Source organism: Panicum virgatum, chromosome 2N (genome assembly GCF_016808335.1).
Source record: "Panicum virgatum strain AP13 chromosome 2N, P.virgatum_v5, whole genome shotgun sequence".
Classification (NCBI taxonomy): Eukaryota; Viridiplantae; Streptophyta; class Magnoliopsida; order Poales; family Poaceae; genus Panicum; species Panicum virgatum.
This window is the reverse complement of record NC_053146.1, coordinates 23,227,888-23,246,748: the sequence shown is the minus strand read 5'-3', so window position 1 is coordinate 23,246,748 and position 18,861 is coordinate 23,227,888. Positions and strand designations below refer to the sequence as shown.

The 18,861-nt window shown below is 39.8% G+C and overlaps 1 protein-coding gene across 4 annotated transcripts; it reads right to left on the bottom strand.

Moving 5' to 3' along the window:
• Window positions 1-4,915: 4,915 nt before the first annotated feature.
• Window positions 4,916-17,569, bottom strand: LOC120660083. 4 transcript variants are annotated; one of them, XM_039938427.1, is made up of 12 exons: window positions 17,334-17,569; window positions 16,804-16,911; window positions 16,591-16,728; window positions 15,902-16,154; window positions 14,821-15,174; window positions 13,151-14,577; window positions 12,982-13,064; window positions 12,677-12,895; window positions 11,311-11,439; window positions 9,270-9,614; window positions 7,790-7,905; window positions 4,916-5,415 (listed from the first exon to the last, which is right to left on the bottom strand). In XM_039938427.1, the coding sequence occupies exons 1-12, from the start codon at window positions 17,439-17,441 to the stop codon at window positions 5,252-5,254; spliced, it is 3,444 nt and encodes a 1,147-aa protein (XP_039794361.1). In that variant the 5' UTR covers window positions 17,442-17,569; the 3' UTR covers window positions 4,916-5,251. The 4 variants fall into 4 exon arrangements, with proteins under 4 accessions (XP_039794361.1, XP_039794363.1, XP_039794360.1 ...); XM_039938429.1 differs by having other exon boundaries at window positions 14,821-15,187; window positions 15,915-16,154; XM_039938426.1 differs by having other exon boundaries at window positions 14,821-15,187; window positions 15,846-16,154; window positions 17,334-17,567.
• Window positions 17,570-18,861: the final 1,292 nt, after the last annotated feature.

Here is an 18,861-nt window from a genome sequence, read left to right as displayed (position 1 = left end):
ATAGTTTGCGGGGAGTTGAAGTTAAATCAAAAAAGAAAAAGAAAAAAATGGGCCGGCCCATTAAGGCCCACCAGGCAAACCGGTCAAACCGGCCGGTAAACCGGTAAAACCGGCCGGTAAACCGGTCAAACCGGCCGGTAAACCGGTTGCACGGGAGCTTTTGAATTTGGATTCGAATTCAAACCGGTCAAACCGACCGGTAAACCGGTAAAACCGGCCGGTAAACCGGTCAAACCGGCCGGTAAACCGGTCGGAACCGGTTGCACGGGAGTTTTTGAATTTATTTGAATTTGGATTTGAATTCAACCGATTTTCACCGGTTACCGGTCCAACCGGTCCGGTAAACCGGAACCGGTGGCCGGCGGTTTGTGTTAACCGGTCGGGATAAAAAACCCTGGGCCGGGGAGGGCGAGGGCACGGATCTGAGAGAGGGAGTGGAGATACTTGCCAGCGGTAGATTAGAAATGACCAAGCGAGCATCCACGGGAGGTGCAGGGATGGATCCGGCGCAGACGAGACGGTTGACGGCGCGGAACGAGGACTGTGGAGCGAGGTCGGCCGGCCCTCGACGATACAATTGCTGTGGCTGTCGGTTTTCGATCGAGGGTTTCAAGGTTGATGTTGCGTTGCGTACAATCTTTTAACTAAAGTGAGATTGTAAAATTGACAAAAACGCTTAAGTGCTGCAATGGTTGTTGGGTTGTGCTTCCATGGCTCTAAGTCATTGTTCGATTCCAAGCGTCAAACATTTTTTTTTGTGTTCATTTTTATTTTGCTCCAGCGAAAGAAATAAAGTTGAACTTCCAAATTTATAATATTTGTGTTACTATATGACAGCTCTATGTGACATATTTTACACCTAGTGAAGTGTTAAAAAACTATTATTTTTGTAACACTAATTTTAAGTTACTATAATTATTGTCCGTAAGACAATTTTATAATGCAAGCTTTATGTGTTACAAGCTTCATGTGTAACACATAGTTTTGTGTTCCAACAAACTTCTTTGTAACACATCAATGGATATGTTACTAGAGTGTGTTACAATATCAATGTTTTGTAGTAGTGTTGACTGGCACGCCTTGGTTTGAATCAAGTGCAGTCCGAGCTTGGCGTACGGGGCTCTCGGGCTTGGTGTGTGATCATTTCGCGTCAACAACTACTATCACTATCGATGAGCCTGTCATCGACATCATCACTATGAAATCCACACGCTCCATCATCAACGTTGACACCATCATCATCTCTGTCAAAATCACAATAATCATCAAACATTCTGCCGAAATCATCATCTTCTATGATTTCATCCAATGGGTTATTCGTTGGAGGGGGAACATCCATCTCGCCATGTTTCTTCCAGATCGTGTAGTACTTAACAAAACCACTAACTATCATATGCGATCTGATTGTAGTTGAGTCGCTAAATACTTTCAAATTCCCACACTCTGCATGGGCAATGTATCAACAGTGTCTTTTCCTTTCTTGTGTGGTTCTCTGCGAATTTAATGAATTTATCAAGCTCTCCACAGAAATATGCATCCATCATGTTTGCATTGTACATCCATGCCCTATCCATCTATAAAAAGCTAAAAACAATAATGGATTAAAACATTGATAAATTCTTGTCTTCAGGGAAAACCATAAATGGCAAAAAAAATACTTCTTTAAATACGTAGATAATAAAAATAGATAATTTATATAGTACTAAATGAGAAAATTAAAACCAAAGATCATGCATAAATTAAAACCTATTATCGTACCACTACATATAAAAAGAAATTCATGCATGTGTGTAAAAAAAGAAACAAAACAAATTTTCTTCTCCCTCCTCCATAGATCTAGTAAATAATTTCCTTAGGAATGAGGGTAAAACATATAGATCTAGTCCAAATGCTTAGATAATATTGGTCTCCTACTAAAATAGCACAACTTCATCCAAAAATTTGAGGCAAATAGTCTCTCAAATAGCTAATCCACACCATGGAGATCTAAATCTAGTGAGAGGCAAAGAGAGCGCCATTTGAGCCAAAAACCAAACAAAAAAACCTTACAAATGACAAAGATTAAGTGCTAACTTACCTCTTAGAGCCCCCAACTCGATGGGAATCAAGTTGAAAACCTCCCCCCCCCCTTTTTTCTTTTTTTTTGGATATTGGGGGAGCTCCTCTCCCGAGCCAACAATAGGGGGTCGGGAGGAGAAAGAAGGTCAGTATTTGTACTTATATTTGTAGGGGCGGGTCGGGGGGTCAACCGCCCCTAAAAATTCATTTGTAAGGGCGGCTCAACTACCCCCCCTCCCCCCCCACCACTCTTAAAAGGGCGGTCGGGGGGTGAGCCGCCCCTACAAATGGTGTTTCTAGGGGCGGGTCAATTGCTACAGTACCGAAGTCTATTTGCGAAGTCTATTTGTAGCAACGGGTTAAATTTAGGTCCGCCCTTAAAAAATTTGAGCCGTTGCTACAAATCGTTTTTGTAGCAGTGGTTGTCGGAGCCCAAAAGTCGCACTAATGCGCAATGACACGCAAGTCGGCACTCAAAAAGCAAATGTCAAATCATCTCGCCTTTATGATGAGAAAAAACTTTTACTACCCTGATAGTGTTTAATTAGATTTCATTTGTTAAGATTACCCCCTCTTTAAAGTTAAAGGTATAAAAAAATCTTTACATTTAGCGTTGCGTTTAGTTTCCAGATATATATGTTAATGCTTGGGACCATATTATGGATCAAGGTCAAGGAGTATGATTTCATCGAGAACACACCATTTAGGTGTAAGTTCCAGCTGAATTCGTCATCTTCTTAACTTAATCCAATGCCTGTGATGCGTGGAAGGAGTGTATTCCTTAACGCTAGATTGTTCCTAAATACTAATAAGGTCCCTTTGCTAAAAAAAGTTGGTAAATTGATGTATCCTGTTTTCAAAGGGCAATGTTGTATAAACTAAGCAGGGATATAAACGGATCGGATACAGATATATATCGATATTGTATTTCTTTTCACATTTTCCAACAAATTTGGAATTGAACACGGATAGACTCGGATACAAAATGAATGCAGGATTGCTTCGGTTACGAATACAAATAGATGTAGATCAATATGGAGCTATCCTGGTTACTATCGAACATGGATATTTCTTTGAATATCGAGTAAAAGCAACATTTATTCATATCACATGTGTTATAACAATCGAACACTCTACAAGTTCAAATTTTAACTAGATTATGCTTAAGAAAACAAATTAACAAACAGTGACATTTCTACCTTATTACATAGATTTGTCTGTTAAGGAGGCTATATTCAAAATAAATTTGTGTTTAATTAACTAAATTAAAAATTGATGCTAATTTTATATTTTCCTAATTTTAAATGAATTAGTTATAAATTTTTGAGATATTAAATTTTATTTTTTATTAATGTATATATTTGGTATAATACAATTATCTGAATCTAGTATCGGTCCTAACTATTCGGATATCCGAGCGAAAATCTAATATCTAAGGGATATTACATTCTTGTATCCGAATTCATATCCGATATTCGAGAAAAATGACCAGATATCCTAAAAAGATTCTCAAATCACTATCTGACCCCTTTTGGTTGGTTGGATTGGTTGGTCGGTTGGAATGGCTAACCATTTACCATTCTAGAATCTTACTTTAGATCCGCTATTATTTAAAAATAAACATTCTTTACTGGAAGAAATCGCATTTGACTTCATTAGGCTGGCTCAAAAATGGGAGCCCCCCATTTTTTCACTATGTGTTGTACGGGTGTTTTGTTCCCAGATATTTATTTCCCATTATCTATTTCCATGTTTCGGCTGTTGCAAGTAAATGAAACAATCAGTTGCAGAGCAGTGGTGTGTTCCTCATATCTATGCTATAAATACGTAGTCCTTATTTTATTTAGGTTGACACAGGATGTTCATTTAGTCTAAATGGTATTTATATAGTCATCATATTGACATTTCTTTTATGACAGTGGCATCAGTGCTGATGGAAAAAAGCTATCCTTATTTTCTTTAGTTTGACACAGGATATTCATTTAGTTTAAACGGTATTTTATTTTATATAGTCTTCATATTGACATTTCTCTTATGACTGACATCAGCGGTGATGGAAAAAAAAGTATCTTTAAAACCATCAGCACATACACATTTAGTTGACATGCAGAACGTTTCGCATCTAAGTGACTAAGTCAAAAGAAGCATGCCTAGATACCAAATTACCAATATTATGATGATATATTCTTTCTGTTTCGCCGAAATGGAAGGAAACATGATGGAATTTTTTCACACATGAAATAGTAAGGGTGCTTAGGTGCCCCTCCAACCCTCTTTAGTTCAAAATTTTGTACTACTTCTCCAAAATGAAATCTTATTTTAGAGTAGTACAAAATTCTGAGGGTTAGAGGACACCTAAGGGTCACCAATTGACACCCCTATAAAATAACCTCCCTGACTGCTAGACATACAACTGCAACTGCTGCGGCCACCCCAACTACGTTCATGGCAGAGAAAGAATTAGTTCAAACCAGGCTCAACCGCTCAACGTTTAATTTTCCTCGGCGTAGGTTACTGAGGTTTATCACAAAGGCACATGGTGGGATGCCTCAAAGTGTAGTTTTCGTGGTTATTGGGTCGGTGTTTGCAAGGCCCTAGGGCATGTATAAACGGAGGGCCTCCATGCACACTTGTCTATGTATATATATGTATGTATATATATATATATATATATATATATATATATATATATATATATATAGCATACATATAAAAAGTTTATAATAAAGCACAAATGAACCAAGTATACATGAGCACAAATTCATATATAAAGATGTTAGATAAGGAAGAAGAGTATCTGGAATCGAAATAACACCAAGAAGGATGACAAGAAACAAAGTACCATAAGTGAACAATGTAAGGAAAAATAACTATGCGTGCATTTTTGTTGCAATATGATGTCGCCTCTCCACTATATACAATAATTTCTCATATTTTTACTTGCTTTAAAGTCTAGCAACTTTTTAGTCATGGTTCATGGCCCTTGCAACTTCAAAGAGCATGCATGCTTGCTAACATTGACATCTGCAAGATCTGTAACTTTAACTAACATGTCAAGTAGGTGGGGGCAACTTACAACAGACTACACTTGCTGTAGTGCAGAGTCCGGAGATCAGAACAAGTACAGGACAAACCAAAACCTTGTACACACAGCAAAATGTAAGCTATACATATACACATAGCAAAACTTCTGTTAGCTCGCCGCAACGGTTACTTTGTCCATCCTAAACATGTGCTCATCTGCCCCGGCATCAGTTAGTATCTTGTCCTGAGTGTAAAGTAATACCTGGCACCCACCGTCAGTCACTGCCACCGTACCTGATTTGGCATCAACAGCAACACAGGAGACTGGTCCACCTGATTACACAACTTGGAGATTAGTGAACAATCGTTACATTTGAATAGAACTACGACTGGTTTATTTACCAAACAGACTTCACGTTTGGATCTCATGGGCTAAACTTTAGCAGCTAAAATTTAGCTGAACGGGATAAAGTTGGCCACGAGGGATCCAAATGGGAGGGCTAATGCAGGGCTAAACTTAGCCAGAGCAGCTAAAGTGGACTACTGGATGCAACCATATATACAAAAGACAAAAATACCCCCACCTAACCTTATCCATCCTCATCCCTCCCGTTTTATGGTGCCAAAATGAACTTTTCCCTGTACAAAGCTTTATTTTAACACAAGGATCCAGACAGGACACAGGACTGATAATTTTAGCCAACTAAAGTCAGCTGGCTAATCAGCTATTGCTAAGTTTAAGGTTTAGCCCATCCAAAGAAAACATTATGATATAAAACAGATAATTCACACCAAAACTGATTGTAACAGGAACAACTATGGTTATTGGTTAACATTGTTGGGCACACAGTAGTAAGGCCACAGGGAAAATTGAGCATGAGTTAGCTTAGCCACGGCCTCCAAACCTACTAAGTTCCTACAAGTATTTAGGACAACAACAACAACATAGTTTTTTTTCCCAAGCAAGTTAGGGTAGGCTAGAGATAAAACCCGAAAGAAATAAGTTCAAAGTTCAGGCACATTGATAGCTAGTCTCCAAGCGCTCCTATCCAAAGCTATCTCTTTAGAGATATTCCAATCCTTAAGTCTCTCTTAACCGACTCATCCCACGTCAGTTTAGGTCTACCTCTACCCCTCTTTACATTATCGACCCGCTCAAGAACCCCATTACGCACCAGCGCCTCAGGAGGCCTTCGTTGGACATGTCCAAACCATCTCAGCCGATGCTGGATAAGTTTCTCCTCAATTGGTGCCACCCCGACCCTATCCCGAATAACTTCGTTCCAGACTCTATCCCTCCTTGTGTGCCCGCAAAACCACCGCAACATCCGCATCTCTGCTACACTCAATTGCTGGACATGTCGCTTTTTGTAGGCCAACATTCAGCACCGTATAACATCGCCGGACGAATTGTTGTCCTATAGAATTTGCCTTTTAGCTTTTGTGGTACCCTCTTGTCACAAAAGATGCCAGAAGCTTGCCGCCATTTCAACCAGCCAGCTGAAATTCTATGCCTAACATCTTCATCAATGTCGTCATCCTTTTATAGCACCGATCCTAAATACCGAAAAATATCCTTCTAGACCACCACTTGCCCATCTAGACTAACGTCTCCCCCCTCATGCCTAGTCGCGCTGAAATCGCACATCATGTACTCGGTCTTGGTCCTACTAAGTCTGAACCCTTTCGACTCTAACGTGCGTCTCCACAACTCTAACTTCCTATTAACCCCTGCCCTACTCTCGTCAACTAGCACCACATCATCAGCAAAGAGCATACACCAAGGGATCTCACCTTGTATATCCCTTGTGACCTCATACATCACTAAAACAAATAAATAAGGACTCAATGCTGACCCCTGGTGTAGGCCTATGTTAATAGGAAAGTCAGTGGTGTTGCCATCACATGTCCGGACAAACGTCGTCGCAGCCTTGTACATATCCTTAATGAGGGTAATATACTTAGTTGGGACTTTGTGCTTCTCCAAAGCCCACCACATGACATTTCTCGGTACTTTGTCATATGCCTTCTCAAGGTCAATGAAGACCATGTGCAAATTCTTCTTCTGCTCCCTATATCTCTCCATCAATTGTCGTATTAAGAAAATCGCCTCCATGATTGACCTTCCAGGCATGAACCCAAATTGGTTTTGGGTCACACTTGTCACTCTTCTTAGGCGATGCTCGATAACCCTCTCCCAAAGCTTCATCATATGGCTCATCAGCTTAATCCCACGGTAGTTAGTACAACTTTGAACATCGCCCTTGTTTTTGAAGATAAGTACTAATATACTTCTCCTCCATTCTTCCGGCATCTTGTTTGACCGAAAAATGAAATTAAAAAGCTTAGTTAACCATACTATTGCTCTATCTCCTAGGCATCTCCACACCTCAATGGGAATACCATCAGGGCCCATCGCTTTACCTCCCTTCATCCTCTTCAAAGCCTCCCCGATCTCTACCTCCTGAATTCTCCTCACAAAACGTCTGTTGGTATCGTCAAAAGAGTCATCTATCTCAAGAGTAGGGCTCTCACCCTTGTACATAAAAATAATGCTACAAGTTATTTTGTTACGAATGTGATCACTCAAGATTAGAATGAAAAATGGATTCTCATTGCCCTACCCATTTGTAAGAATAAATCATGTTTTGACATTCCAACATTCTACATTCTTCTAGACATCAAGACATGGTTCTATGTCACTTACGGTTGAAACACTGTACACCAATCAGTTTTCTCCCAGAAGACAATTCCCACAAATACAGCAGGCCACCATTTGTTCCAGCAAATCCATAGTTACCGGAGGCATCTAAAGCAGTAATTCTGAAAAGAAAAATGTATATTAATGGACAAACTGATGAACATTCAACTGAGAAACTGAGAACGGGTATTATCGCGCCGAAATAAAACCCAGAATCTGATTCAAAAAATTTGCTCTTATACTTCAACCCTTTACCTTTCTTGATGTGGAGCTTTAAGCGAGCAAAGTAGCAAACTAGTCGATACCTTCATCCAGTAGCTCGCATTAAAATCTAGATGTTAATTTGGTTTTCAGAATTGCATGCTATATTACTATGCTGATGATAGCCCTGCATGGCATTTACCATTTTCAGTCTCCACGAAGATGGAACAGTCAGTCGAGGATAGCCAGCAGGGACAATGAAGTGGTAGACGAGTTAATATGTATTGGTTTCTAGACAGTAAACATCTGTCCGGGAAGTCAGATTGCAGCAACTTGGAGGTGGAATAGCCGAGGAGATGGGATACTGCAGGTGGGCTTTACTTTGATTATTCATTGCTTGACAATCTCCTTAACAACTTGAGCTAGTAAACCTTATCTCTAGCTAACAGGACTTAGCTGCATAGTGCTAAAGGTGTCGCCTAGCGTCCAACGGACCCAACTTGCCTTGGGCAATAGCCATGCCCTGTCACCTAGGCGCCGCCTAGGTGTCTAGGCGTACCCAGCTCGCCATGTTGCCTTTAAACACTAGCTGTAACAAGCCTGAAACTAACTTGATATCTAAGCAAGCTAAGAAAAACATTAGCAATAAAGGCTTATCTCTAGGCTAACCACTAAAATCTATTGTGCACTACAACAACAAACGTAACAATACCACACATGGCTGCCGCTCATAACACTAGCACAAAATGACTGAAGAATCAGAGTGTCCATCATGGTGCCTGACCAGCTGGCCAGGCCCTGATATGCTTGAACATTGCGACGTGTTATGCAAGGAGTCGGAGTAAGGTTCATGTTGAGAAAACCTACCGAAACCTTTTAAAATCCGATTCAGTGTGGCTGGATTGAATTTCTTGATAATCTCTTTTGCTAAAATATATATACTTATTGTGACATGCAATTCTAAATCTATACTTCTTGATACTTATGGCAACATATGGTACTTTTGGAAAATTTGATAAAAAAATTTATTGTCATCTTCTATTCTGCTCCTTGCTCTGTAGCAGCATCATGCAAAATTAGGTGTGGTAGCTAGATTTTTTTCAACTTGTGGAAACAAGCATTAATCAATAAACATCGCCAGCAGTAATTTAAACAGTTGTCATAAACATAAAATGATGATACTTAATCAAAGCCATTAACAAATATTAGAGCAACTGTCAGTATGTGATATTTCGTCTGAAAAAATCAACATGTGGCATAACAGTGTATGGAGAAGTGAGCATACCTTGTATCCAAAATATTTCCCATTACAACTCTCTTCTTTGCTAGCAGAGCTAGCCTCCATCGCGGATTGTGTTCCTTGTTTCGAAGATCATATTGATACTCAGCTATTGAAGCAGAAGAAATCAGTAACCAAACTCCTATATCATCTCTTGGTGGCATCATAAAGTGATCCTGGTCAATTTGTCTGGACATGTCACTGATCCCTATCTCTCGTAGCTTCTTATCTATGTCATCAACTGGAGCATGAATAATATCCTGCAAACTACAAAAGCCTACTGGCAGAATCTGGAAGACAATGTTTCCAGGAGCTGCAAAAGTTGCCAATAGTGTGCGCATGCAGATGTCCCTAAGAAAATTATTTATTTTTGTAAAATCATGTCTGTTAAAAGAAGATTTGAAGGCAGTAGATCATAAAAAAGAACAGTATTTAAAGAAAAGCTGAAATTTATAAAGCACAGGTCTATTGTTAACATTCACACATGTATGCATGGTCACATTTGTTATGATGTAAAGCTTGTTAACACAAATAAAGAAGAGCAGACAAGCAATCTCTTTGTTATGCAATACGAATTGTTAGTGCATTGGACAACATTGCCACTAACAATTATTGTTATTAAACAATGAATCCTAGAAATACATAACTAACATGCTAACAAATTACGATATATGCATGTAGTTAAGTAATTCAAAGATAACATCACTGCTGGACCCACATGCATAGTATGTTCTGATCTATTGCTAGTTCCTATTAGTGTAAGGATTTTAGACTTTTACTGTTGTATCAACCTTTCAACATGGTAGGCCTTCTAGAAAAGTTTGAAATCATCCTTTGGTACTTTGGTTCCCATTTGGCAATTTATTTCTTATCGACCAACCCATGTCTTAAAGAATGATAAAGCCTAGGTTCGTTGCTAACGGGAGTGCTAAAGGTATAAAGTTTGCAGCATACCATTTACTTTTTTGTTGATTCAGACACAAATACATAATATAACTGGATTCAAAACAGTTTACATACTGCAACGAAAATGGACTGAACTCTGAATATTTTAGCCTATTAGCATCTTGGAGTATGAAAATGCATAATTTCAATCAAATTAAATATAAAATTGCTGTTGTCAATCAACTTTCGGTGTCAGCATTTTCTTGCTCATCCAGTTGAAACTATTTTCCATCATTCTAAATGATAAGATAACAGTTTGACAAAGCCGGAGTACTCCAAACTTGCTCCCCTGACTCACAATTGCAGCAAATCTCTTCTACTCAACTTCCACATTTCTTCACCAAGCACTTTCATAAAAATTGAGATCCAACACAAGCAACACATAACATCAAAAGAAACACTGATCAAGAACTGGCTGACAAAATGACAATGTTCTTTGTGGGAGAGGGAGAAGATCCTGATGCAGGTTGTCTCTGTTATGAAACTGAGTAGGCCAACCTGCAGACGAAACACTAGCTCTGTTCCCTACTTCTCTACAAAGCTCACATGAGTTGATGTATATGCCATAGAAAAGGCTGATGTATGCCTCAGACCCCTGCCTCCAACAACCCACAACCCAAAAATGTGTGCGAGCTCATGCACCCAAAATAAACCAAGTTCTATGGGCGATGTCTGCCATCAGAGGTGGATGTCATGGTGGGTAATTGGGTAACTTCATGTCAAAAGCTCCCAAAGGTGGATTGTTCTATTGCAAGACACCAAAAAAAATGCACTTAAGATAGGTCTTTATGCTTTAACACTAATTTGAAAAACTTCTATGCCCCTTTTACAGGTTAAGACATATCTTGTATGAGAGATGGCCCAGGTAATCCTTGTATTCTCACTCCACCTTATAATTTATCTGATCTGACAAGTATTTGGATATAGCTGGCATGAGGCATGGGAGATACACAAACCAAATAATCTAATCCCCAAGAAAACAAACTACCACATCAACAGTAACCACGACACTACACACTATAGTACAATTCCCACATCAGCAGTAACCAAGACATCTACTGCAGAATACACGAAGAGACAACATTAAGATGCAAGAACTTACCACAAATAAAAGCCGCCTGAACCATCATGGCCAATAATAAGAGAGCTGCTTTTTGGCATTATTCCAAGCTCCAGTATAGAAGGACCCATATTACCCAAACTAGGAATCACATACTGCTCAGATATCTCGCTGTGAAAACAAAGGAAATAAAGTTGTAACAGATATCTAAATCAAGTCTAAGGAGTTGGAATCTGGTTTATCATTGGATCTTGGATGAACTGATGGACATAGTGCATGATCAATGCATCAAAGAAATACTGATAAAACATTTTATATGAAAGGATATACTTAACATGCGCTCATTAGAAATACTAGGGCATCCACAAGACAAACAAATAGGCAATTGAAGTAGAAAAGTTTTCTTGGACATCATTAACACTCTAGTTTTGTATTGTGCTTTGTGCACCACAGAAAGAGCTCTAATTGTTAGCACATATAAGAAAAAGGAAATTGGAATGTTAAGTGACTTTGTAATTATAGTATAGAACTTAGAAAATCTCAAGGTTTTCCAAAGGATTAATGTTTGGTGTAATTTATTAGACTTAACTCCTAGTCAATTATTTTAAAATCGAAAGCTTTCACAACCTTATCAGTTCAAATGTTTCAACTAGGATTCCTTATAAACTATATTACATAATCTTTATTCCTATGAAGTAAATACTACTTCCCTTCATTTTTAGTAGACATACAACATAGTAGGATAAGAAGTCTTTACAGATATACTTAGGGGTGATAAAGACCCTTAAAATTTAGCCTAGATAATCTAAGGGCCGGGCTCTAAAAGGGACAGGATCTAATATTATACAATTTTGAGCTAAAATTATATAAGGGCCAAGTTGGATTGCGAAGAGACCACAAGGGCCATGATCCGTTACCACCCCTAGATATAATTTGACCAATAATTTCTCTAACAATATCATGAATAGCTACAAAATCAATGCCGTATTAAAAGAGTTTTGAAATACGAAAATATTCATATAATTCTATAAGCTAAGCATGCATTCATAAATATTGGTCAAAATTTATGAGGTTTAACACGCTTACTAAAAACGAATGTAGGAGGCAGGCAGTATATTTTTCAACGACAAACCCCACAAATCATTAGCAAACCATAATATTGATTTAATGCAAATACTTTTTTGGTATAGGATACATGATTAATTGACATATTCGAGCATATCTAGTTTCTGGTGTATACATTTCTTGACTGATACAAGAATTTGATTTCTATAGCAGAGCACAATCATTTGTTTCAACCTTTTCACATGAAAACTAGAAAACTACTAGAAAAATAGCCTACTCGTCAGGGAGTAAAACTTGGGATGTAAGGAGCGCATTTGATGCTTATACTACAGAAAATACATACCTCCAACCATTGACCATCTTCCAGATATGCAAATCTCTGTTGTCTTCAATAGCTACAATGTAATTTGGTTCACAGATCAAAATGCACGACACTGTCCCATAAGGCATCAATTTGGTTATAAGTGAGACATAACCCAAGTTAACAGATACAATTTTCAAAGAATTATCCTCGCATTGGCCCAACTTGCACACCGAGCACAAGCAATCAATGTTCTGCATCCTGTCAATAAGCATGTTTAATCAGCACCAGCTTAAGGGGTGTATCCAACATTTTCCTGCATGTCATTAAGGGATTAAGACTACAACCTGCAAAAAGGTATTCTGATGCAGCTGAGGACCAGAAATTGGCCATCAGGTGTAAATTGCAAACCAGATCTTTGGAACGGAAACTGAAAAGAAAAAAGTATAAAGGATTTTAATGCAATGTTGCATCACCAAGAGGGAGGGGGTAATTGTTATCACAGGAAGCTCTTACATTTCCTGTAAAAGACTCGTCCAAGGAAGGAAGTAGAAGGGGAGTGTAGCCAACAAAACTCGGTGGTGCATCTTGCTGGTCTTTACTGACAGTATAAACATAAACGAACCTTTGGCAGCTCTCCAGAAGGCCACAGAATACATAAATATATAAGCTGCCATGATTCTTAGTGTTTAACATGATAGACAATACAGGCATCTGGTGCAGGTAGCATCCCACAAGCTCTAAGTGATGACCTGATCTGCTTGATTGTGCTTTTGTGTATTCAGATAGTAACCCATGTGTACGATTAGTGATAGAAAGGGCCTGACCCGGTTGATGATGAAAACCATCATTTTCACCCTTCAGAGGTGTGTGTTCAAAAACATTGCTTTGCAAACTGACAGGCACCGTGTTCTTATTACCATTTCTACATCCAGCCTGACATTCTTCCACTTTGCCAAGCACATTTCCTTTATCTGCTTCAGGTCCATCACCAACAGGCCACAGTTCAGTTGTGCTTACTCCTTGTGACCTATCCTTAGAATGCCTGCCATTTTCTGGTGTCTCAAAAGCTACATATTTGTCAACAAACTCAACATTTTCAGAATGGCAACTAGTACCATGAAGCCTATTTTCCGTCTGATCAATTGCTGGCACTTTAGTATGATCTTGTTCATCCTGCATGTCCAAGTTTCCCTCATATACAGGTGGGGCTATTGAAGTTGAACTCACATCATGCTTACCCCACTTTTCAGCATCATTACATGTATTAGAAGGACATGGAGGCAATACATTTGCTAAACACTCTCCAGTCCTTGAAACTGCTGAACCTTGTCTAGCAAAAGCTTGTGCGCAAACATCAATTGATCCACTGCTAGTTTTATTGTGGTATGAAACATCTATTGAAACTGATGAGCCATTTTTTGTACCATTTGTAAGGTCATTAGATTGCTGTTCAAATTGAATTTTTTCAACATCACCATTACACTGGTTGTAGTTTGCAGGCTGGTAACTATCTTCCCCACCAAACTCTTCCTCTAGACAAGCAAGGAGTGAATCAGACAAAATATATTGACCCTTTTCATGATCATATACCACATCAGGTGCATTTGTGCCATCATTTACACCAACCTGACACTCATAAAGTTTAGCATGACCTTCAGTTTTTCCATATAGCAGCTTCGAGTTCTCATTAGGTCCCCTAGAGCATGCAACATCAGACTCATGATGATGAACATCCATGGATTTGGATTTGTTGTTGCCCAAAATCTGTGTATCATCCTCAAAACTATCTGCAATAAAATCATTCAACTTGCCTAATGTGAACACATTATTTTTGCAGTCATCATCAGCAGAGCCATTTTTAACGATATCACAATCATGGTCACTAGTTCCAGATCTATTTTTACTTATACCTTCACCAATAATTGTAGGTACAGTTAAACCTGTTCAAGAGAAGAAATCGTTCAGCACCATATCTCCCATACATAGAAAATAAATAATCATCAGTCAAATGTCGTAACTCATAAGACTTTGAACAAGCAGCTTCCTTGGCTATAGAAGTTTCCCGTATCAAAGGAAAGGAACACCATCTAACAATTATGATTAATCAAATTTTCCATGAAAACTATATCCGCAACAAGTAAACAACAAAGATATATTTCCACAAGAGAACTAAATTTAGTTACCTTGGCAGCAATCATCCGATGGATTGTGAGCTGAATGTGTTCTCACTGAAACAGTAGACCCTTCTTTCTTTTTACGCTTGGATTTTTTCTTTTTGTTAATTTTCTTGAGAAGGGGAATAGCATGGGGAAGCAAAATAGACATCATAGACTTTGCTACTTCCTTCTCAGCCAATTCTAGATCAGTATTTTCAGAGCTCAAATAAGAACCAGAAGATAAACCAACTTGTTCAGATGAAACTGGAGAAGGCTCTCCTAAATTGTCATCAAGAGAAGTGGATTTTGAATTGCCAGGGACTTCTTCCAGCGATAGAAGCATGCATCTTGAATCAGATACATTTTCCAACAGTGCTTTACCTGCAGGACCTCGCTTGAACATTGAAAAACAACAATCATCATCAAACAATGGCCTTTCAACACAGAAGTAGCAGTGTCACATAAGGATGATTAACAAGGTCACAACTACCTTTGAAACTTGCATGATAACATCCTTAACATCCTGACTGTGGTGCAGATTTATTTGTATTTGTGTGATAATAAGACATTTTGTGCACTATCATGGTGCATGTTCTCACCTAACGGTATTGAAGTATACTGTTTAATTTTCACGAAAGTCTCAGGCTTTGGGGTGACAACTATTATCCAAAAAAGGTTATCATTCAATAATTAAAGAAAACATGCCAGAGGCGCATTCAGTAAGCAAGGCTACATAACTCCTATAGGAACAAAGCAAACAGACACAGCAGAAAAAAACTACATATTTTTTTACAGCACATTCCTGATTACTGAAGTTACACAGAAGTACTCTAAAGTTGTCCAACATGAATTATTTAGTGCTATACATGTGAAATAAAGTCCATTAAATTATAGAATGTTCTAACATTAGACAATAATTACCAATAGGCTAGATAAGTTGTTATGTAATTTCTTTAGTTGGCTGACAAAACTAATGCTCGACACGTAAGTAATCAAGCACCAACCACACTTCAAGGGGAAGAGGAGTGCAAAGAAAGAAGGGCCCAGCTTACTTCATTTGCATTTCTATGAGTAGATACATTGCAATTATCAACTGAAGTAAACATGCCTTGGTAGTGGACCTTCTTAGCGGAGCTTTCCAACTGGCTTGGCTCAATACTTCTTTTAGCAGTTCCACATTCTGGGCCCAAGCAAACAGGCAGATCTTCAGCTTCAGAAACATCAGCTGAATCTTTGTGAACTAACAGTACAGCATCCTCAGAAACGACTGCACGAGGCAGGCTTAGTTCAACTGCTCCAGTTGAATCTACTATGAGCTCACGAAGCAATCTCTGAACAGATGCGTTTTTGAACCCAAAAAGCTGCATAGGAAAACATAGTTCTCAATTGTTTGAATGAAAATGTTCATCATTATGTGTGGGTACCCCCTCCTTTTCTTTTCTTTGGTGTTGCGTAAATACATGTTTAGCTGTCGTGTGTACCACTGGGGAAAAAGGAGTCAGGTTTACAAACTCACAAGGAGGTAAACAACCAGAATGAACTATAAACCATCAATCAGGTACCCCCCCCCCCCCCCCCGCCGGGTACTAAGCAACCCCAAAACAAGCAGAACAATGTAGGGATGCATATTTTGATATTGTGCAAAATGTTCAGTAACTAGAACCTTAACTATTTTAATTACAAAACCAATCACAGTATGCCATCTTGGTACAAATAAAATAAGCAAGAAGAACCTTGACTATTTTGATGCGATGTGAAATGGTGAAGCAGCTAAAGGTGCGAAAAATCAGGACATGCCTCAGCACCATCAATCTTCTGAGGGAAGGACCTTCTTATCTGCCAGTTCCTGACTTTAGCCCCAGTCTTCTTCTGGAGGTTCTTCCAAGCGAAATCAGGGGTCTCCCCTGTCGCCGAGTCTCCTTCGGTGGATGTGACCTGCAAATTGAACTTATCAGACTAACATCTGTTTCCATACACAGGCAAGCCAAATCGGTGCAGAATGTTCATCACCAGGAATATCGGCCCCCTGGGCCCCTGTTGGATTTCCATGGCGTACGATATCCCAGAGAAATGGCGGACTGCATGGTAACCTACCGGATAAGGGTACCTATCCTTGCCCTTGGATGAATAACACATCATTTATTAGGCAACCATGGATAAAATTACCAAAAGAAAAAATGAGATCACTGACAGAAGCAATGTACCATATAGTGTGTACTGAATTGTTAAAAAAAGAAAAACAGGGCCTGGTAGCTGCAATTGCTGCCGAGCTGCGATATAGTCTCAAAGTTTCAAATGCACATCCTAATAGACTTCGTTCCTGTTCAAATCCCCAAACTAAACCGCAGTAATTTCTAGCCCAACTCCCCCACCGAACGCCCAATAAATAAATAGGAGCCTAAGATAGTAATGCCTCAACACTGGAGCCCGCGGGGGGAATCCGCGTGCCGTGAGAGAGAGGCGAGCGAGCAACAAGCTGGGCGAGCCAAAGGGGAATTGAAGGAGAAGACGAAACCCTAGGCCCTGGTTGGCAGCCTTACCCTGGAGCAGCTCCAGTATTTGCGCTCCCAGTCGCCGCCGCGGCGGTAGAGCGACCCCGCCGACACGATTTCGATCACGCGGTCGCCCTCCGCCTCCTCTGCTGCCATCTCCCCGCTGACAAGCACGAGGGCCGCCGCTGGCTCTCTCTCTCTCTCTCTCTCTCTCACGCTCGCTCGCGGAGGCCGCGAATTCGGCAGCTCGGCGCGCCAAAACGAAATAAAGTTTTTTCCGTGCCGTTTGGATAGCACAAGGGAATGGGATAGGATATGAAGTGGTTATTTAGGGGGATTTTTTATTAAAAAAAAGAGTAAAATACATCGAGATCCATTAACGTGTAAGAGGATGTCACTTAGATTTATCCACTTTAAAATTATAGATACATAAACTTGTAATTTATGTTACTGTCCACAAACTTTGAAAGGCCAGTCCTAAGTCCATAAATTTGTAATTTGTCTCACCTAGGTCCATATCTCTCTACCTAGTCTTCATACATTGATATTGCACCAACATGAATATACATGATGCTCATACGTTATTGGACCTTGCACTGTGGAGTTTGCACGGCAACCATTGATATGCAACTCATATGTATGGACTTAGCCTATGCACCATCCTAAAGGATCTAAATAAGGGCACCACATAGCCACCATACCGCAGAACCACACACTAATCACACCACACAGCCGCACACCAAAAGCACCACAGCTCAACACCATATCGTCCTCATGATCAACATATATTCCATGGAGTAAGGTGAAGGCAATTGTGCTTCAATGAATCAAGGTGCGTATGTGCTTCTGCAGTTCCTTGTGCAAGCTCATGGAGTCCAAGGTTTGGATGACGAGTTCGTCATGAGGTTCTTCATGTGTGAGAACTATGAGTATGACCCACCCAAACGTTGCGGCAAAGACCGATTTAAGGTACTACAACACACTCTTAGGGTTTGGCACTATGGTTTTTGTACTGACTTCTAACATTATTTGGATAAGAACTCCACCGCCTATATATGAATTGGTGTAGTGGTTGGGCATCGAGCAGTCTCAGCAGGCTAAGGACCATGTTAAACACGAAGTAAGGTGGGCTGCGAAAAGTGGCAGTGATTGTTGCACGAGGAACAACAGGAAGAAAAGCGCAAAAAGACCAAGAAGAGATCCGGAAAAGGATGGAGGAGATGGAATGTCACGAGGCGGACACTACCGGACTCGACTACTTTGCCGAGTGCCTAGTACACTTGGCAAAGAACCTTTTGCACTCGGCAAGGGGTTTGCCAAAGTGCGGCACTCGGCAAACAGGACACGAGAAAAAATCTAACGGCGAAGAAGGCTTTGCGTGCCTTTTTTCGGACACTCGGCAAAGAGTTTGCCATGTGTGAAACAGACACTCGGCAAATATTTTTGAAAAATATAAAAAAAATCAAAAAAAAATCCGTCAGCCCACCAGTCGGCCGCGGCTATCGCCACTAGCCCGCCGCCACTGCTGCCCTGCCACGCTACTGGTCCTCCTCGTTGGCCCGCGTCGCCGAGCCGC